Source organism: Nomascus leucogenys, chromosome 8, assembly GCF_006542625.1.
Source record: "Nomascus leucogenys isolate Asia chromosome 8, Asia_NLE_v1, whole genome shotgun sequence".
Lineage (NCBI taxonomy): Eukaryota > Metazoa > Chordata > Mammalia > Primates > Hylobatidae > Nomascus > Nomascus leucogenys.
The window spans coordinates 44,475,095-44,497,930 of NC_044388.1; the positions used below are offsets into that span (position 1 = coordinate 44,475,095).

The 22,836-nt window shown below is 37.4% G+C and overlaps 1 protein-coding gene across 3 annotated transcripts in view; it reads right to left on the minus strand.

Moving 5' to 3' along the window:
* LOC100579854 (disintegrin and metalloproteinase domain-containing protein 2) overlaps window positions 1–22,836 on the minus strand; it is a 91,137-nt gene that overhangs the window by 41,764 nt on the left and 26,537 nt on the right. For 2 of the 3 annotated variants that reach the window (XM_003269611.3, XM_003269612.3), the window contains exons 7-10: window positions 20,888–20,944; window positions 3,793–3,864; window positions 3,214–3,380; window positions 2,064–2,145 (exon numbers count right to left, since the gene is read on the minus strand). In XM_003269611.3, the coding sequence (XP_003269659.1) occupies window positions 2,064–2,145; window positions 3,214–3,380; window positions 3,793–3,864; window positions 20,888–20,944 (378 nt within the window). The remainder of the gene's footprint in view (window positions 1–2,063; window positions 2,146–3,213; window positions 3,381–3,792; window positions 3,865–20,887; window positions 20,945–22,836) is intronic. The other variant, XM_003269613.4, reaches the window with a different exon arrangement.

A 22,836-nucleotide genomic window follows, 5' to 3' on the forward strand; every position in this document is an offset into this window, starting at 1 on the left:
GTATATGGTGAAAGGAGGGCATCTAGTTTTATTCTTCTGTGTATGGCTAATCAGCTAATCATTAGAGAAATGCAAATCAAAACCACAATGAAACACCATCTCACACCAGTCAGAATGGCTCTTATTACAAAACAAAAAACAACAGATGCTGATGAGGCTATGAGGAAAACGGACTGCTTATACACTGTTAGGGGGACTGGAATTAGTTCAGAAACTGTGGAAAGCAGTTTGGAGAGTTCTCAAATAACTTAAAACAGAACTACCATTCAATCCAGCAATCCTATTACTGAGTGTATACTCAAAAGAGAATAAGTCAATCCCAGCACTTTGGAAGGCCAAGGCGGGTGGATCACCTGAGGTCAGGAGTTCGAGACCAGCCTGGCCAATGTGGCAAAACTCTGTCTCTACTAAAAATACAAAAATTAGCTGGGCTTGGTGGTGAGTGCCTGTAATCCCAGCTACTTGGGAGACTGAGGCTGTAGAATTGCTTGAACCCAGGGAGGTGGAGGTTGCAGTGAACCAAGATTGTGCTATTGCACTCCAGCCTGGGTGACAGAGAAACTCTGTCTCAAAAAAAAAAAAAAAAAAAAAAAAAGACAGAAAGAAAGAAAATAAATCATTCTACCAAAAAGACACTGGCACTTACATGTTTATCACAGCATTATTTACAATAACAAAGACATGGAATCAGCCTGTGTCCATAAATGGTGGATTGGATAAAGAAAATGTGGTACACATAAACCATGGAGTACTATGCAGCAATGAAAAGAATCATATCCTTTGCAGCAACATGGATGCAGCTAGAGCCTATTATTCTAAGTGAATTAACTCAGGAACAGAAAACCAAATACTGCGTGTTCTCACTTATAAGTGGGAGCCAAACATTGGGTCCAGTTAGACATGAAGATGTCAACACTAGAAACCAGGAACTACCAGGGGTGGAGGAAGGGTTGAAAAACTAACTAGTGGATACTATGCTCAGTACCTGGGTGATAGAATCAATCATATCTGAAACCTTAGCATCTCACACTATACCCAGGTAACAAACTTGTACAGGTATGCCCTAAATCTAAAATAAAAGTTGAAATTATTTTTGTCTCCATTTAATTGATTCATCTCCTTATTGCTTCACTTAGCTTCACTTCATTTGTTCATTGCCTCTGTGAAACTCCAGCAGATATTGTACAAACGCTCACACGACAAAAAGGCAAGTTCTATTTGTCAGAATAGTGGTAGTATTATGAAATAACAGCAAAAAAAATCAGTTTTGAATACACTAACATTCTCTACTAAGATAATTAATGTCAATTTGGACATTTGGTTCCATTATTATTTACTTATGCCCTATGAAGCATTTTAAGGCCACTGATACTTTCAAATGTTTTATTTTAATCTGGTTCATAATTATGTTCGCTACATAATTAGGAAAACATATAAAATCTAAGTTTTAGCCAAAATTAATTACTAAATATTAAGATTATGAAAAGTTGAAGAGCACTTTACAGTAAGACTAAACTAGTTCACTACCTTAACTTTCTAGAAAGGATATCTTGAACTCGTGATAGGAAATTGAAAAATTTTTATACATAGTGAATTGAACAAGCACTTCTTTTGTTTTTTTTTTTTTTTTTTTGAGACGGAGTCTTGCTCTGTTGCCCAGGCTGGAGTGCAGTGGTGCAATCTCGGCTCACTGCAAGCTCCGCCTCCCGGGTTCACGCCATTCTCCTGCCTCAGCCTCTCTGAGTAGCTGGGACTACAGGCGCCTGCCACAATGCCCGGCTAATTTTTTTTTTGTATTTTTAGTAGAGACGGGGTTTCACTGTGGTCTCGATCTCCTGACCTCGTGATCCACCTGCCTCGGCCTCCCAAAGTGCTGGGATTACAAGCATGAGCCACCACGCCCGGCGAACAAGCACTTCTTATAGTTTAAACATTTCTATCAGCAACAGTGACAAAGATGCTTAGAACAATGCAAATTTTAATATACATAAAAATTAAATATGAAAATGTGTAACTGTATACTAATTTATGTAGCATACTTTCTATACATAACCATACCATACCAGGACAACACCTCCTGCGTAGTTTGCATCACACATCTTCCCTTGAAAGGTTGCACCAACATAATTTGACTTTTCTCTGTAACTTAAGTTTAAAAAGGGATCATAATCACATAATTTTGTAAAAATTAATATGAATTTTTGTAAGACAAATTTTACATTTATGATAATCGTTAATATTTCCATCTAACATTAATGTAACGTAGCATAAGATGTGACTAAATCCTTCTGCTTCTTTTAAAAACAATAAAATAAATTTTAAAAACAAATAATGAAAAGTGTATTTTATATGGATTTCTGTAACATAACAAAGATTCATTTTATTTAGATTTTAAAAAAACTAAAACAGAAAAACTGAAGAAAAAAACAAAAAATAATAAAAATAAATAAAATTCCTTAAAAGTAAAAAGCTAAGGCAATGCAACTGGTTAATGAGCAGAATCACTCTATGGACTAAAGTCTCTCGTTATTCAGACAAAGTTAGCCTTCCAGAGACATGAAAAAGGCATGTCATATTTATGGGACAGAAGATAAAAAGTAAAATGTTTAAAACTCCATGTATAATCTTAAAAAACTCCCCCCCTCTCTCTCTCTATATATACACATATATATCTACATATATATACATATATATTCACACATATAATTATATATATATATCTTCTGAATATTGATAGAAGAAAAACAGAGTCTATTAAATAGAAAGGAAGGCTAATGTACTAAAACCTTAAGCACAATGCAGATATATTAGAGATATTAAAACATAGTGTTTCAATTTCTTTGCTTACTTTTTAATTTACAACAACAAATCATAACAAGAAGACTGAATTACTGTATTTATAGAATTCAGATGTTTGTCCAAATAGATATTGTGAAAATTTTATGCATTGTGTGAGATATTTAATAATGTGGTATATACTCTAAAGAAAGAAGTAATATGGGAACAAGATTGAGGAGTGAGTTTTAACTTCAAACCAATAATACATTGATACCAGTAATTCCAATATAAATACCACGTTGTGAAAAACATTTACATGGTGTATGTAAGAAAAAAATAGATTTTTTTAATATTCATTTATCAACAGTCAGATATTCGGTCAAATTGCATAAATTTTCTTCAGATAAACTTTATATAATGTCAAGATATCCTTACACAAGTAAAAATGCCACATCATGAGGACGTAAAACAAGATAAGATCTTTTCCATCTTAAAAATGTGTGTAATAACTCATTAGCAGCTCCAGTGGTTGCAATTTTATTTTCATCTATCCAAAGCTCCAATGAAGACAGAATAATTGTAATATTAAATGAAACAAAAATCTAAAACAGAAAACATACAAAAATATGTTCAAAATTCACAGTTTTTAAAAATTAGATATATATGTTTGGAAACAAATTTATGACAAATATTAAACAACTAAACTAAAAGTCTGCATTTCATCTTTTAAAGTAGATTAGTAAGTTTAAAATGTTACTAATAATAAAAGTAATACTTGAGATTTTATAACGCTTGCATTTAAGGAAGTGCCATACCCCATGCTTTATATAATTTAAGTCTTACAGTAACCAAATTAGGTGCATACAATTATTATTATTCCCACTTCAGATAAGTAAAATTTAAAATAAAATTTCCCCTACATCACACATGTGGATTCATGTAGTGTCATAATGAGTTGTAGAAATTGTTTTAGTAACACAAGAAGTGTGAAAGTACTAAGAAGCAAACACTTACAGCATTTGTCAATCCAATCAACTGGAAAATTTTTTGAGCGACAACAGTTGTATCAGACCCCATATGATTATACTGTAAAATATAATTTATCTTTTAGATATAAATATATATTGCTTAACATTTAATGATTGTTATGGTTTCATTTAAAATTCAATTTGGTGAAGTAAGAAATTATTTAAATTACAAACATATTAGCTTTTAGACATTATTTTCTTATACAAATTATACACGTTCAGTATAAAAACTGAAAAATATGAATTGGAATTTATATTTTTTCCATAGAAATTTAAAAATTTTAAACATTATAAAAAGGTATAATTGTACTATCAATAAAATAATTATAATAATTATTAAAAGAAAAGTTTAGCTCTAAACCAGAATGTTTAGATGTGTGTATAGGAGACATAGTACATATTTGAAGATACAATTCACCTAAAAGTAAAGGAACTTAAAAGATATACCATACAAACAGCACTAATAAGAGAGCTAGGATGTCTATCAGGAAGATATAAAAATTATAAACATGTATGCATCCAAAAACACAGCCAGAGAATTACACAAACCAAAAAATAACAATTGAAGGGAGAAATAGAAAATTTAACAATCGTATTTAAAGACTTAAGTAAACAGCTTTCAATAATAGAATACCTGGGCAAAAAATCAATGGAGATATTGAAGACTATAACAAAATTATAAGGCAATAGATATCTATAGCACATTTCACTATAAAACAGCAAATATGCATTCTTTTTAAGTGCCCATGGATCATGATCCAGAAATAAAGCACAAAAAAATGAAAATTATTCAGAATGTCCATAACAATTTTAAATAAGAACAAAGTTGAAGGACCCACATATCTCAGTTTCAAAACTAATTATAAACTACAGTAACCAAGACAATTTGTTACTGGCCTTTTATTAGATTTAGATTAGTGAAACTGAGTGCCCAGAAAGAGATTCTTCTTTTTTTTTTTTTTGAGACCTGTCTTGCTCTGTCACCCAGGCTGGAGTGCAGTGGTGCAATCTCGGCTCAGTGCCAGCTCCACCTCCCGGGTTCACGCCATTCTCCTGCCTCAGCCTCCCGAGTAGCTGGGACTACAGGAGCCTGCCACCATGCCTGGCTAATTTGTTTTTTGTATTTTTAGTAGAGACGGGGTTTCACCATGTTAGCCAGGATGATCTCGATCTCCTGACCTCATGATCCACCCACCTTGGCCTCCCAAAGTGCTGGGATTACAGGCATGAGCCACTGCGCCTGGCCCAGAAATAGATTCTAATATTTATAGTCAATTAATATTTGAAGAAGAATCAAAGAAAATCAAATGGAGAAAGATTAAGTTTTCAAAATTAAAAACTTTATGCTTCAAATAACACCGTCAAGAAAACAAAAAGACAAGCTTCAGAAGTGGCAAAAATATTTGCAAAATATATATCCCATAAAGATCCAGTATATAGAATATATAAAGAACACTTACAATTAAACAACAAAAAAGCAACCTAATTAAAACGTGCAAATAATGTGAATAGATATTTCTACAAATAAGACATGCAAATGACTAGTACACAAATGCAAATATTCTCAACTTCATTGCATATTAGGGAAATCTAAATCAAAACCACAATGAGAAACAAATTCATATCCATTAGAATCACTGTAATTCAAAAGACACACATTAACAAGTGTTGGTGAGGATGTGAAGAAATTGGAACTCTTATGCATGCTGATGGAAATATAAAATGGAGCAACCATTTCTGAAGACAGTTTGTCAAACGTGAAATGGAGTTATCTTATAATCCAACAATTCGTAGTTCTCATTCTTCACACCAACCCAATACAAGTTAAAATGCATGGCCACACAAAAACTTGTACACAAATGTTTCTAGCAACGTTATTCATAATAGCTTAAAAGTGGAAAAAGTGAAATGGCCATCAACTAATGAATAGATCATCAAATTGTGATACAATAGGATAGTATTTTACAGTAAGGAGAAATGCAGTACTAATCCATGCCATAACATGTATAAACCTGAAAATCACCATGGTAAAAGAAAAAATAAAGTCATAAATCATTACATATTGTATGATACCATTTAAATGAAATGTGCAAAACAGAAAAATCTGTATAGTCAGAAAGTAAATTAGTGATTGCTTGGTCTGTGGTACAGGAAAGTAGGGGCAGAGGGATTGGGAGTAATTGCTAATGGATGCAAAGTCTTTTTATAAGGTGATGAATATTCTAAAATTAGATTATTGTTATTATTGTTTGCACAAATCTGTAAATATACTAAAAACCATGGAATTTTACATTTCAAATAGTTTAACATCATAAAATATAAATTACATTTCAATAAAGCTTTTTAAAAACAACATCAAAAAAGAAGCAGTTAGAACTTCCAAATCTTCTCCTCTTTTCAAGGAGATCAGTGGTACATCTCTCCACTATAAGCAGGTTATAATAAAGGGCCTTTGGAAAGGGAACAACTCCTGAAAAGAGAGAGATTAAATGTAATATTTTAATGTCCCCAATTAACACTCCAACCACATATTTAATTAATAGTGCTTTTCCCCCACAACAAAAATATGAAGATACAGAGCTTACCCAAAGAAAGAGCGGAGTGCTCCCCACTTGAAAATCCCATGCTTCTAAACAGTTTTCAACTTTGATTTTAACAACTAAATATTGAAATATAATTATAACAGTTACAATTAAAAAAAAAAAAGATGTAAGGCCTCAAATGGGGTGACTTATGCTAAAGTTTCATGTCAATAAACTAAAACCTAAGTTGTTTACTTGAAAGATCTGACCTTTCAAGAATCAGGGGAGAGATAATAGCCAAGCAGGCCAGTTTTCAAAAAAACAGAACATTCTCAGTAACCAATCAAAACAGGCCCTGTTAATCTAAGTTAGCATGATAATGGGAGGTGACAGTGTGCTGAGAGTCCTCACAGCCCTCGCTTGCTCTTGGCGCCTCCTCTGCCTGGGCTCCCACTTTGGCAGCACTTGAGGAGCCCTTCAGCCCACCACTGCACTGTGGGAGCCCCTTTCTGGGCTGGCCAAGGCGGGAGCCAGCTCCCTCAGCTTGCAGGGAGGTGTGGAAGGAGAGGTGTGAGCGGGAACCAGGGCTGCGCAAGGTGCTTGCAGGCCAGCTGGAGTTCCGGGTGGGCATGGGCTTGGCGGGCCCCCCACTCGGAGCAGGCAGCCGGCCCTGCCGGCCCTGGGCAATGAGGGGCTCAGCACCCAGGCCAGCAGTTGCAGAGGGTGTACTGGGTCCCCCAGCAGTGTCGACCCACCGGCACTGTGCTTGATTTCTCAATGGACCTTAGCTGCCTTCCTTCCCACGGGGCAGGGCTCGGGACCTGCAGCCCGCCATGCCTGAGCCTCCCACCCCCTCCATGGGCTCCTGTGCCGCCTGAGCCTCCCCGACGAGCGCCACCCCCTGCTCCATGGCACCCAGTCCCATTGACCACTCAAGGGCTGAGGAGTGTGAGCGCATGGCGTGGGACTGGCAGACAGCTCCACCTGCAGCCCTGGTGCAGGATACACTGGGTAAAGCCAGCTGGGCTCCTGAGTCTGGTGGAGATGTGGAGAACCTTTATGTCTAGCTCAGGGATTGTAAATACACCAATCAGCACCCTGTGTCTAGCTCAGGATCTGTGAATGCACCAATCAACACTCTGTATCTAGCTGCTCTGGTGGGGCCTTGGAGAACCTTTATGTCTAGCTCAGGGATTGTAAATACACCAATCATCACCCTGTGTCTAGCTCGAGGTTCGTGAGTGCATCAATTGACACTCTGTGTCTAGCTGCTCTGGTGAGGCCTTGGAGAACCTTTATGTCTAGCTCAGGGATTGTAAATACACCAATCAGCACCCTGTGTCTAGCTCAGGGTCTGTGAATGCACCAGTCGACACTCTGTATCTAGCTGCTCTGGTGGGGCCTTGGAGAACCTTTATGTCTAGCTCAAGGATTGTAAATACACCAATCAGCACTCTGTATCTAGCTCAAGGTTTGCAAACACACCAATCAGCACCCTGTGTCTAGCTCAGGGTTGTGAGTGCACCAATCAACACTCTGTATCTAGCTGCTCTGGTGGGGCCTTGGAGAACCTTTGTGTCGATACTCTGTATCTAACTGATCTGATGGGGACGTGGAGAACTTTTATGTCTCGCTCAGGGATGGTAAACGCACCAATCAGCACCCTGTCAGAACAGACCACTCGGCTCTACCAATCAGCAGGACGTGGGTGGGGCCAGATAAGAGAATAAAAGCAGGCTGCCCGAGCCAGCAGCAGCAACCCACTCGGGTCACTTTCCACACCGTGGAAGCTTTGTTCTTTCGCTCTTTGCAATAAATCTTGCTACTGCTCACTCTTTGGGTCCACACTGCTCTTATGAGCTGCATCACTCACCGCGAAGGTCTGCAGCTTCACTCCTGAAGCCAGTGAGACCACGAGCCCACCGGGAGAAAAGAACAACTCCAGACACACTGCCTTGAGAGCTGTAACACTCACTGCGAAGGTCTGCAGCTTCACTCCTGAGCTAGCGAGACCACGAACCCACCAGAAGGGAGGAACTCTGAACACATCCGAACATCAGAAGGAACAAACTCTGGACATGCCGCCTTTAGAACTGTAACACTCACCACGAGTGTCCACGGCTTCATTCTTGAAGTCAGTGAGACCAAGAACCCACCAATTCTGGATACAATAAGAATGTCCTCTCCGCTTTAACCCATATAAAGAATGTAGCCTGATGCTAACAAGTCTATTTTTGCACTATTGCTGTTTCCTCATTTCTGATAAATCTGCCTGACACAGCTTATGTCTACTGGGTGCTGCCTGGTTCATGAATTGTATTGAAAATCAGTTAGATCTTTGAAACTCAGCTTGTTGGGATTCTGCTCTTTGACAGTCTTTGAAGATGGTATCTGAAGGAGGCTTGTGGCTATCCCTATAACCCATTAGGTATGCAGATGAGGAGACTGCTGGCTCCTTTAGACTTCTCTGCCTTCCTCAGTAAACCCAGAATTTGTCAGTAAGTTCCTCTTGAATTTCAGCTCTACTGTCTTCGTTGAGCTCCCTGATACTTTTGGCTTTCCAGTTCAAGGTCCTTTTATGCTGTAGCAAAGCATATGACCTTTGGGTGTTTTGTGGTGCTCCATTAGACAGACAAGGGCTGAAGCTTTAGAGGTAAAGGATAGCTATTGTCACATTCACAGGGATTTTGTTTCTCTCCTCCTTATTTCTTGTCTTATATGCAAAGGTAAGGAAAATCATTGACTAGATTCGTCAAAGGAATCTCAGAGCCGAGCCACAACTTGACTGTTGGGCACAGATCAAACACTTAAAAGCTGTTAAAGTGTCTGCCACCTAAAACTAAGATTCGTGTGTTAGGATAAGTTGGTGACAGAATGGGTTAGCTTGACACTAGTGCACTTGCCACTTGCCAGCTTCAAGAAAAATTTCCATTCAGTGAAGAATACTATAAAATATCACACAATACAACAGTGTAGCACTACCATCTTGGGCTTTTTTTTCTCAGCTCCAAGAAACCCAAGACACAATAGAAGAATGGGATCTTTACATTCTAAAGTATCCAGTACTCTATCTTCTGGTATACCTGCTTCTCTTATGCTCAAAATGTATGTTCCTGGAAGCTGTAAATATCTACAAAGAAAATGACAAAACCTTACTAAACATTATTTAGAATTGCAATGGCTTTTAGGAGGAATGTTACAATTGCACAAAATCATCCATCTAAGAGGTGCACATGAAAATAAGCACTCCCAAATTAGGCACAGAGAGTGGTACATCTATTTTCATTGATATGAAGTAGTTTCTATAAGACCTCAGGATTCTAAAATAGCTTCACTAAAATATTCTTTACAAAAGACTGTAAGACTGATGAAACACCTATTGTCCCTCTCTTTCCTCCTCTGCTTACTAACATTTTCACTTAGTTGCCTTCCCTCCTCAAAGAACAAAACAAAGGTTGATAAATGCCTTGTGAAGTTAGGCCCTCAAATCAATCAGATGTGCTTCTTTAACCACCTTTATATCTTGGTCAAGATCTTGAGCTCAGAGCAGTGGCTAAAGGCATCGCTATTCTACTAGAAAATCGCAAGAAACCATCCCCAAAGTATTTTCTCAAAAAAAAAAAATCGTGAAAGGACTGCAAATCAATTTTATAAACAGAAAAAGAATGAACCAGCCTCTGACTATAAGGTAAGATTAAAAGCACTATTTTTAAAACATTCTGGTCTATGCATGTTGAGCCCAGACATAGAAAATTCTTTTTCTGCCCTCTGTGTTAATAGGTTTAACTCTGAATTCAGTAATCTAGTTAAAAAACACAAACTGTGTTGGGAAGACAGTGATATTGCCAAAATATGCCTTTATGGCACAATGACTATAACTCTAGTCAGTTATTTTGAGACCTCTTTATCAGAAAAAGTTGCATAAAATCTCCATGTATAGGGGATCCTCCCTCCCTGCGCCAGGACTAAAATCATAGAAACTCTTACATTGGAGAAAAGGCATTGGCTTAAATCTACATAGCGAGCCTTGCATTTATGTTTAAGATGCTTTTCATGATCATGTTGTCTTAATCGACTTTTATCCCCACCCTTATTTATTTCAGCAAATGATAGTATTTAGGTCTGAAGTCTACGTTCTGTGCCTTTTAAATGTTAATTCTCTACCTTATCATACTTAAATGCCATCCCTTTAGAAATGCAAAATTAGAGTAGCCATCTGTAGATGGTTATTAACAAATGGAATGAATAAAATGGACCTTAATTGGGTTAAAACAAAAGTTTTAATGTAACATTACCAAGGGATGGATAGACCAAAGGGACACCTTAGCTACTTCCCTAACATTAAAGGGTGTTAAGCAAGTCTGCCCTATTTATCCATTGGGATAATTTTTTAAGCTAGAAGGCAGAGATTACAATGAGAAACCTGACTTGTAACCACTTGAGGCAATGGTCAGGTAGGTTAATCGAGATCAAGACTGAAAAAAGGACAAGGGTCCTTTGCCTCAACTCACTGATAGAGACTCAAAGTCTTTTGCATAAGGGTAGGTAAAATGGTCAGGGCAAAAGAAGTTTCCAGACTCCTTGATATGGGAGCCTCATGTGCTGTGGTGCCAAAATCTATTGGTAAAGCCCTCACTTGGGCTACAATTTGATTGAGAGAACATAAAAATATAAGGATTGATAGGTTTTGAACTAGAGAATTTCTATTTGAGGGACATTAACTAAAGCTGCCATGTCACATTTCCTCAGACTAAGGAAAGTCTTTACAGCCCATAATGTCCAACAATGGGCAGAAATAGCCTCGTCAGAGAAATGGTTTGACAGAGAAGTGAAATGGAAATTTGGAAGGTTTGTTGTCTAAAAAGGAAGAGGGTGAGGACAATTGGAAAAGTGACAAATAAAAAATCTTAAAAGTCTGTTTTAGCCATCTGGGTGAATAATCTTGTTCCATTAGCTAGAAATATAATTCTGTCCAGATTTGCATGTGTTTTTATGAACTGGTGAGTTTTGTGTGTTACTGTATCAGGCATATGGCTAAAATTTTAGACTAAAAACTGCAAGATCTGCTTCTGCGTATGTTGATTTATACCTTGTAGTATTCATGTATGTTTGTATGTCATATACACAGGGTATTTTTCTATCTTCAAATGGTATTGCCAACATTAATATATGTTAAGGATCTCTATTTAATTGACTTGAAGAAAATAAGTGTTTATATAAATGAAATATTCCTAAAACTGCTAGAAATATGGGAATGAATTCAAATGCTTTTCATGTACACTTGTTTGTGGATAACTTCAGTGAATGAAAAGTTAGCTGAAGGGTGCTGGTTTATTTAAAATAAGGGAGAAGACCACCCCTCATATCGTCTTATGCCCAATTTCTGCCTCCAAGGAAAGAGGAAGTAAAAACTAAAAGGCAGAAATGAAATCCATAGGCAGACAGCCCGGTGCCACGCCCTAGACCTGGTAGTTAAAGATCGACCACTGACCTAACAGTCATGTTGTCTGTAGATTCCAGACATTGTATGGAAAAGCACTGTGAAAATCCCTATCCTGTTTTGTTCCAATCTAATTACTGGTGCATGCAGCCCCCAGTCACGTACCCCCCGCCCCGCTTGCTCAATCAATAACGACCCTCTCATGCACACCCCCTTAGAGTTGTGAGCCCTTAAAAGGCACAGGAATTGCTCACTCGGGGAGCTCAGCTCTTGAAACAGGAGTCTTGCGGACGCTCCCAGCTGAATAAACTGCTTCTTTCTTTAACTCGGTGTCTGAGAGGTTTTGTCTGCAGCTTGTTGTGCTACAAAAATTGACAAGGCTTTGGAGCTGTCAGCATTTTCTACCTAGGTTTTGTAATATAATAAGTTCATGTTATCTCTATATAATGCAATTCATAAACAAGAAAAATAATTCAATGATGAATAGCTTTGTTTTGTGTTATACTTTATCTACTAAAAAAATAGCTCCTTAAATATCACTAGTAATTTACGCTTTTAAAGTTTTGCTAAGTTAAGTTGAAGAATAGATAATTATGGACTATCTAGATCATTTTCAAATAAGGCAAATGGTGAAACATTAATTTCTGAATATATGTGTAAGCTGTAAACACAAAATAAAATTCTAAGGCCACCAATCATCTGAATGGACCCCTCCTCTTGGTTATAGCATTCCAAAGTTAAACTGAAAAACAAGTTCAGGCTATGATGGCAAGGGGGGGTGGTCAGACTTGCCTCAGTACACCTCCTGCTTTTTAGAATTCAGGAAAAGACAACAACACAGACCTTAAGTCTGATAAGAAACATTTACAATCTATTCTCTCTGAAGCCTGCTACCTGGAGGCTTCATCTGCATGATAAAACCTTGGTTTCCACAACCCTTATTTGGAAACCAGACATTTCTTTCTGTTGATAATAACTCCTTCAACCATTTAACAATCAGAAAATTTTTAACTCTACCTATGACCTGGAAGACCCTGCTTGAATTTTTACTGCCCTTCCAGATTGAACCAATGTAAATCTTACATGTATGATTTGATGTATTATGTCTCCCTAAAATCTATAAAAGCAAGCTGTACCCCAACCACCATGGGCACAAGTCATCAGGACCTCCTAAGGCTGTGTTAAGGGCATGTTCTTAACCTTGGCGAAATAAACTTTCTAAATTGATTGGTACCTATCTCAGATACTTTGTGGTTCCCCCTAGGGGAAGGGGCAGCCCCAGTCTCTGTGGACCAGCAGAATTAGCCTCTCCTCCTGGTAGTTCTGAGTTATCCGAACAGCCCAGATGAATGGGTTTCCCCCCAGTAAAACACACGTTCTCCACCAAGGAACAAAGTGCTTCATTAAACAAGTCCTACTCCCCATGCCACCCAACTGGGTGAGACCTTCCAAGAGGGGTTGTCAGCCCCCCTATAGAGGAGTATTCGTACTGGCATCAGGTTGGTGACCCTCAAGGTCAGAGGTCCCAGAAGAAGGAGCAGGCACCCATCTTGGCTGCTCTCCAGCCTTCTTGAGTGACATCTCCATGCACAGGAGGAAATCAGATAAATAGGGTCTGAAGTGAACCCCCAGCAAACTGCAGCAGCCCTACAGAAGAGGGACCTCACTATTGAAAGAAAAACAAGCCGAAAGCGGCAACAACAGCATCAATAACAACAACAAAAGGCCCCCACAAAAACCTGGAACCTGGGGAGTTAGATAGGCTTAAGCATATTCCAGCTGAGAGGCTATAAGAATCTGTGTGTGCCATGGTTGAGACACTAGGCCCCAGTGGCATGGGTTCACAAGTGGGATCCATGGGTTGCACAGTTCCATGGGAAAAGCACAGCTTCCCCAGCTGGGTTGCGTGCTCACTCACTGCCTCCCTTGGCTGGGGGGAGGGGATTTCCCTTCCCTGTGTGGCTCTCAGGTGGGCTGCCAGACCACACTGCTCTTCCTTCTCTCCATGGGTCATGCCAGCCTTCTAGTCAATTTTGATGAAAGAACCTGGATACCCTGGTTGTCGCTGAAGGATTCACAAACTTCTTAAGGCTTTTTTTCAATGGGAGACTCCAAACGCTGCTGCTTCAAGTCAGCCATCTTGCCCCCCCCACCTCATTATTAGATTCTAGCTCTGTTCATTGTTTTTGAGGTTTTGTTACCCACCTATAAACTGACTGAATCCTGAATTCTTCTCATTTCCTCCAATATCTGTGTGCAACCCTTTACACTCACATCTGAAGTTTTCTGCACTTTTTTGACTTGGAATCACCAAAAACGAAAACTACCTTTATTACTGGAGCCCCTACAAACTGGAGCTGGACAACTTGATGTAAATCTTGAGAAAACCTTTGTGCCCAATGTGCGAGACACTCAGAGAGTTCACCAAATCACCTGGTGCTATAACCAGGGACAACTTAACTGCAAACCAAAAAAAAATAGGCTTTAAGCTCAGATCTGGAAATCTTTTCAACTAACTGCACTCTGAACTCAGAGAAAAAAAATCGTTTGTTCTAGCCATCAACTTTTGTTTTTCTTTTGTTATTTTAGTTGATTTGGCTCATGGTGACTTTGAGTAAAAAATTGAACCTCTATAACCGAGAATTGTGACCAATTATTGGATACAATTTTGCTAGTAGTTATTCTAGTAGTCTCCGAAGTGCACTGCCTCCTCTCATGAATCTTAATGCTTGCTTGCAGCTATCCCCCACACAACAGTTGATCTCTCTAATTCTATAATTAGAACAAGATTGAGAGCAACAGAAAAGATCAACCATGGATCCTGAAATTGTGATTTAAAAATTTCACTCTGAGACTAAATAAAAAACTGCAGCATCATGATGACTGAGAGTGGCACTAATGCCTTAAATTTTGATCAAACCCGTTGGTATCACTGAGAGTCTGACAAAAGGTGGAAACTGTTAAAGAAAACATGGCAGGCCCAAAATGAGTCACTCATACTGAAAATCCACATGACCATCTAAACTTAATTTGTTTATTTGTAAGATCTGGCCTTCTGAGAATTCAAGGAAAACATGATAGCCAAATCCCTAAATGGTCCAGTTTTCAAAACAAATAGCGGATTCTCGCAACCAATCCCAAGGTGCCCAGTCAACCTGAGCCAATATAATGACATTCCCTCTGTTTTATCCCGTACAAGCAGAGTGATCTCATGTTAAACAATCCACTTTTTTTGCGCTATGCTTCTTCCTTGTTTTTTGTAAAGCTGCCTTACAAAAGATGACTTTTCTGCCATGCCTGGAGCTCCTGTTTTGAAGACTGGATGATGCCTTGTTCATTAATTGCTGATAAAAGCCAATTCAAACTCTAAAACTCAGTTAGTTGAAATGTCCTTTAGCATAATTAATTTTGGGGATAGAAATCAGAATCAAAATGAAAATAAGACTAGACTGAAAAGATATTTGGAGTGGTACTGGGATTAGTAAATGCAGATGACCCTTTTAAGGAGCGTTATAAGTGAAAGCAAAACATTGACATGTTAGCTTGAGAGAAGGACGATTATCTTTGCTTATTTGTTTTGTTTTGTTTTTAATATGGGAGAATATTTATTTGCTGATGGCCAAGAATTGATGTGGACAAGAATTGTTAGAGCCACATCCTTAAGGAGCTGAGTGTGAATGTGCACATTTGGAATTCTAGTGTTAGACTGGAGCACCATCTCATTCGTGGTAATGGCAAGGAAAACAGAGTACATGATTAAATACCCACGCTAAGTCTTTGAGAAAGTGATGTTTGTGGATGTTCTCTTCTGATTTCTTTTATCAGCGAAATATGAGTCAGCAAGGCAAGAGAGTGGGGAGCATAATGACATTTCAGGATTTATGGAACTAAAGTGAGAACATGCCCTATCATTGTGTGCTTTATTGCAGTTGTGAACAAATTATTTGTTGACTTAGATTTAACCAGGTTAGAGATTTTTCCAGAGAGGCAACTAAAGGGAAAATGGCAAGGGAGTTGCAGGTGTTTGTAGGGAATGACAGTAATCATGAAACCATAGGATATGTGGTTTTCAATGGAAGAACTGAGTACATGGAAAGGGACAATGCAAAAATGGAAGAATTAATGGATAAATGTCTTGGTGGCATAAAATATTAAAGTCTGGAAATGGGAAAGAGAAATATAAGAGGGAGTATTCAAAGATTGAGAGGCTTGAATATAAGAGTAGGGAAGAGTAATGTGATAGTAATGTGATAGTAATCCTCAAGTATAATATATGATGATGAAAGTCAGTGGCTGAGGCAGGTTGATGAACAATACTATTGAAGTAGAGAAATCAGGGAATTAAAAAGTAAAGACACTGGAAGAAATACGTTGACATTAAAATTATAAAAAATTATGATATGAGTATTATTAAAATATGGGACAGTCGTCAAAATGCTAAACACTTCAGTAAAAAATAAGTATGGTAAAATTTAAAAAGAGCTTCACTTTTTTTGGCTTCTGAATGCATGGTATTTTGCATTCTGGTAAAGTGCATATCTTTACATGTCTTGCTTAAAATACTTGCAGTATCTTAGAGTATACTTCTTCTCTACTCCTTGAATTTGAGATGTGTGGAGCAATCATGATTGTCTTAGTCCATTCAGGCTGCTATAACAAAAATATCACAAGCTGAGTAGCTTATTAAAAAAGCATTTATTTATCACAACTCTGGAGGTTGGAACATTCAAGATCAAGACACTGGTAGATTTGATGTCTGATGAGGGTTCACTTCCTTATAGATGGTACCTTCTAGCTGTGTCCTCATAGAGTGAAAGGGGCAAACAAACCTTTTTAGACCTGTTTTACAAGGACATCAATCCCATTCATGAGGGCTTTGACCTCATGACCTAATCACCTCTCAAAGATCCCACCTCTTAATATCATCACATTGGGGTTTAGGTTTTGATAGGGACAAATGCCCAGGCAGATAGGCATTTGATAGGCCAAATGCCTAGGCAGATAGGCATGGGTCAAGAAAAGTGACTAGGGGATCTAAAGGTGACTATGACAAGGAGTAGAATGTTTTATTAAAAATAGCTAGTGTACAAAGCCAATGAAAAGCAAATTCATAGAAATAAACTTAGAAAATGTAGTGAGACTCCCAAAATGGTAAAAACGATAAGCTCTGCAAATCCTTTGCACAATATGCAAAGATAAAACAAGACAAAATTGTCAAAAATCATTTCAAGACTCTGGAAAATGACCAAAGGAATACAAAACTTTAAGAATAATTTATTAAAGAAAAACTATTAATGCTATCGTAAAAAAATAATAATAATAATGGGAATTTGTGGCATTTTAGCTGAGCTGTTCCCATCCTCATAGCTAGCTCTAGCCTGTGGCAATTCTACCATAACAGCTCAAGCCATGAATCTAATAGCTTCCCTATTAAAGTAGAACAACATGATTTGAAGCTGACAGCGGGGAGACCACATGCTCAGGTACATTGTCAAAAACAATAGTTAGCTGTGGCAAATGAACAGGGAAGGCCAACATCACATCTAAACATAGATTGTGAAACTGGTGATTTTAAGCAACAGACCAGAAGATTAGCCAGAAACCTAGCATGAAATTGTGGACAATACAGCAGCCAAAATGGTCTCGAAAGCACCCATTTAGTCATGGTAGTCAGGAATATTCCATACATATACGAGGTAGCATCCACACTCAGGGGAAATTGGAAAGGGCCAAGCTATACACAAGTTCATGGCTGACTCACTAGTAGAGGAGATGGGAGTAAGTCCTGCAGAAAGTAAAACTTGCCTGAGTGAAAACTGCCTGGATATTGAATACTTTTTCCAACACAAAGGCAAATCCATTGGCAAAGAGTGGAAGCCTTATTTTTGCAAGTTGTTGGAACATAGACTCTGACCAGTCAATAAGATATGCCAACCCAAGGACAACCACTAGGAATCCAGGCTTAAAAAATGAAAACGGGAATTGAAAAAAAAAATGCAAAGACATCAGTGATGACACACTGCTAGAGAGGCAGAGTCTTCAGAATTGCTCCAGCAAAGCACTAAACAAACAAACAACAGAAGAATAGAAACAATGATTTCAAGATAGGCTTTCAGGATTCAGAATTGCCCAACTATATTATATTAAAAATGTCCCATTTTCAACAAAGTATGACACATAATAAAAAAACACAATGTTATATATATTATAAATATATTATTTGTAATATTATTATAAATATATATTATATATAAATATCTATATATAAAATGCAGGTAATGTAAACTGTGTTCTAGTGTTTTATTGGAGGTAAAACTTGTGAGTGATAAAATAGAATATTTAATTGAGAAGATTTCCAAGCAAAATGTTAGAGCATTGAGTGGCATTGTGCCTCCTGACTGCTTAACCTGAAATGCAAAATGATAGAGATAAATTCGAGAGAAACTGTAAAGCAAAGTGGAACCAAAAGTGGAAGATTTGGAGATTTCCTGCCTATCTTTGTTGCAAAGATTGTTCTAAGGAGAACACTAAGGAAATGGCTGCACAATGATTTGACAAAAACTTTATAGGATTATATGAGTGAAAACACTGCCTGTTTTAACTGAAAGAGATAGAGACAGGACACAATGAAGGAGGGCTGTCAGACTTCTTAGATTTGACAGGATGGAACGATACAGCTGAAATGAGCTGAAAATGAGCCTATTATTCAAGAAGAGAAAAAGATACCCTGAAGTTGATTCAGAGATTATCAGAGCCACTGCCTTAATTTCCACAGTTCGGATGGCCTTTGCCTGTAGCCTTGCTGGCAGGACCACCCAGTGACCCCAGCCATGGAAGTGACACTGCCCTCCCAATAGACCTGGAAAAGGGGCATCAAGCCAAACAGCATTATTCTTGAGGCTTACAATCTAAATAAATTTGTCTTGCTAGACTTTTGGACTTGCTTGGAAACCATGGCCCTTTGCTTCCTTCCTATTTCTGCCTGTGGAACACAAAGTTCTACTTATCAGGTTTCATAGCTGGAGGGGAATTTTGCCTCAGTATGAATTGTACATCCTGTCTCACCCATGACAGATTGAGATGATATTTAGATGAGACTTTGGACTTTAAATGTTAGAGTTGGAGCTGTTAGGATGGAATGAACACATTTTGTTTGGGAGAAGGACACGAATATGGGGAAGTGAGGGCTGGAGTTCTATGGAGTGAATTATCTCTCTCTAAAATTTCATATTTTGAAGTGCTGAACCCCATTGTAACAGTATTTGGAAATGGTATCTTTGGGATATCATAAGGTTTCAATGAGGTCATGGGGTGGGCCCCTCATGATGAGATTAGTGCCCTTATGGGAAGAGATACTAGAGAGCTTGCTTTTTGGTGGCTATCTGTAGGCTAGGAAGAGAGCCCTCACCAGAATGTAACCATGCTGCTACCCTGGTCTCAGATTTCCAACATCCAGAATAAATATACTACACTATATATACAAAGGAAACCTAAGAAAACTGTTAGCAAGCTGAAGCCAGAAATATATAAAAATGATTATGCATCATGATCAAGTGGAACTTTAAATTAATGTAAGACACTTAACTAACATAATGACCAAAAATTCCCATAGTCATCTGAACAGAAACGGAATATACATTTCACAAAACTCAACACCTACTCCTGATAAAAACAATAACAATGACAACAACACTGCAGCTAATATTTAATTTATTATCATGTTAAATGGTGAATCTATGGCTTTCCCACAAACATTGAAACTACAACACAAGTCTTCCCTCAACTTACATTTAATCATTGTCCTGGAGGTTCTAGCAAAGACAATATTGCAAGAAAATAAATAAAAAGGCTTCACATCGGAAAGGCTAAAACAAAGTTATGTTTTATCACAAAATGATCCTGTATGCAGAAAGTCCTAAGGAATACACACACACACACACAATTACAAGTAATAAACATTATTTGCAAAAATCACAAGATACAAGATCAATTAACTTTTTTACACCACCAAATGAACAATCAAAATGAGAATATGAAAAGTAATCATATTAGAAACAAGATTAGGAAATAGGAATAGATTTAACAAAAAGCAAAAGACTAATGTACTGAAAAACTACCAAATATTGCTGAAAGAAACCAAAGAAGATCTAAATAATGGGGTGGATATATGATGACCATGGATTAGAGTATTCCACATTGTGAAAAAAATATCCTTCCCAAATTGATCTATAGAATTAACACAGTCTCTATCAAAATGTAATCATCCTTTTTGCAGAAATGGATAAGGTGGTCTTAAATGGAAATTCAAAGGACACAGAAAAATATTTTTTAAAAAATAAAGAAAAAATTGGCCAGGCGTGGTGGCTCACTCCTGTGGTCCCAGCACGTCGGGAGGCCAAGGCAGGTGGATCACGAGGTAAAGAGATTGAGACGATCCTGGCCAACGTGGTGAAACCCCGTCTCTACTAAAAATACAAAAATTAGCTGGGCATGGTGGTATGTGCCTGTAGTCCCAGTTACTTGGGAGGCTAAGGCAGGAGAATCACTTGAACCCGTGAAGTGGAGGTTTCAGTGAGACAAGATCATGCCATTGCACTCCAGCCTTTGTGACAAAGTGAGACTCCATCTCAAAAAATAAATAAACACATAAGTAAAAATAAACATATTGATCACTTATTTTACCCAAGTTTACAATATTTATCATTAAAATACTTAATCACCACCTTTAATCCCCAGTATAAGCCATTATTTTCCTGTCAACAAAAAAAATGTAGAGATGGAAAACTTTCATTTCTTTTCAAATAATATCCAAAAAGTCAAGCATTATTTTTAAAATTCAATATAGTTCTAGAATACATACAAGTTTCTATAATAATTCTAAAACTATTTGTAAACTATTATAGAGGTAGCAGTTATTTTCTTTACATTGCTATTTATAAAATTAAACACTATATAAAATTTGATTCTCAATTTACTACTGATACTAATAATTTAAAGTGCATTAGCACAGAGCTAAGGCAAAATTATCAATTCTTTTCTGTTAAAAATTTATTCCAAATTATTATTACAATCCCTCATTGCAAATATTAAGGGACATAAATGAATCAGAATATACTTACCAATTGTTTTTCAACTATAACATGCATTTCTATATACTTTGCAAAATCTTGCTGTGGCTGAAAAAATCCACAAATTTTACATCAAAATTACAGAATTACTTAAGTATTTTTAGTGCATATCACTACTATTAATGAACTAAATATTGAAAAACACAATTTTGCATATAGAAATAAAACCAGATAGTATAAGCAGCACTAGATATCATAAAATCTTTTTCATCTATTTGTCACTTTCTGTACCTAATCAATTATTTAATTTACTTGGGAAACAACTTTCCTCTATCTTCCATTCTCCATATTTTCATTGGTTCCAAGCTATCCATATTATTCTCTCTTTTACCAGGCCTGCCTTACAAGAGCTCCTGAAGGAAGCACTAAACATGGAAGGGAAAAACCAGTACCAGCCACTGCAAAAACATGCCAAATTGTGAAGACCATCAATGCTAGGAAGAAACTGCATCAATTAACCAGCAAAATAACCAGCTAACAACATAATGACAGGATCAAATTCACACATAACAATATTAAACTTAAATGTAAATGGGCTAAATGCTCCAATTAAAAGACACAGAGTGGCAAATTGGATAGTCAAGAGCCATCAGTGTGCTGTATTCAAGAGACCCATCTCATGTGCAGAGACAAACATAAGCTCAAAATAAAGGGATGTAGGAAGATCTATCAAGCAAATGGAAAACAAAAAAAGCAGAGGTTTCAATCCTAGTCTCTGATAAAACAGACTTTAAATCAACAAAGATCAAAAGAGACAAAGAAGGGCATTACATAATGGTAAAGTGATCAATTCAACAAGAAGAGCTAACTATCCTAAATATATATGCACCCAATACAGGAGCACGCAGATTCATAAAGCAAGTCCTTAGAGACCTACAAAGAGACTTAGACTCCCACACAATAATAATGGGAGACTTTAACACCCCACTGTCAATATTAGACAGAACAACGAGACAGAAAGTTAACAAAGATATCCAGGACTTGAACTCAGCTCTGAACCAAGCAGGCCTAACAGATATCTACAGAACTCTCCACCCCAAATCAACAGAATATACATTCTTCTCAGCACCACATTGCACTTATTCCAAAATTGACCACATAGCTGGAAGTAAAGCACTCCTCAGCAAATGTAAAAGAACAGAAATTATAACAAACTGTCTCTCAGACCACAGTGCAATCAAACTAGAACTCAGGATTAAGAAACTCACTCAAAACCACTCAACTACATGGAAACTGAACAACTTGCTCCTGAATGACTACTGGGTACATAACGAAATGAAGGCAGAAACAAAGATGTTCTTTGAAAGCAATGAGAACAAAGACACAACATACCAGAATCTCTGGCACACATTCAAAGCAGTGTGTAGAAGGAAATTTATAGCACTAAATGCCCACAAGAGAAAGCAGGAAAGATCTAAAATTGACACCCTAACATCACCATTAAAAGAACTAGAGAAGCAAGAGCAAACACATTCAAAAGCTAGCAGACGGCAAGAAATAACTAAGATCAGAGTGGAACTGAAGGAGATAGAGACCAAAAAAACCCTTCAAAAAATCAATGAATCCGGGAGCTGGTTTTACGAAAAGATCAACAAAATCGATAGACTGCTAGCAAGACTAATAAAGAAGAAAAGAGAGAAGAATAAAAAAGATGCAATAAAAAAGTGATAAAGGGGATATCACCACCAATCCCACAGAAATACAAACTACCATCAGAGAATACTATAAACACCTCTATGCAAATAAACTAGAAAATCTAGAAGAAATGGATAAATTCCTGGACACATACATCCTCCCAAGACTAAAACAGGAAGAAGCTGAATCCCTGAATAGACTAATAACAGGCTCTGAAATTGAGGCAATAATTAACCAAAATAAGTCCAGGACCAGATGGATTCACAGCCGAATTCTACCAGAGGCACAAAGAGGAGCTGGTACCA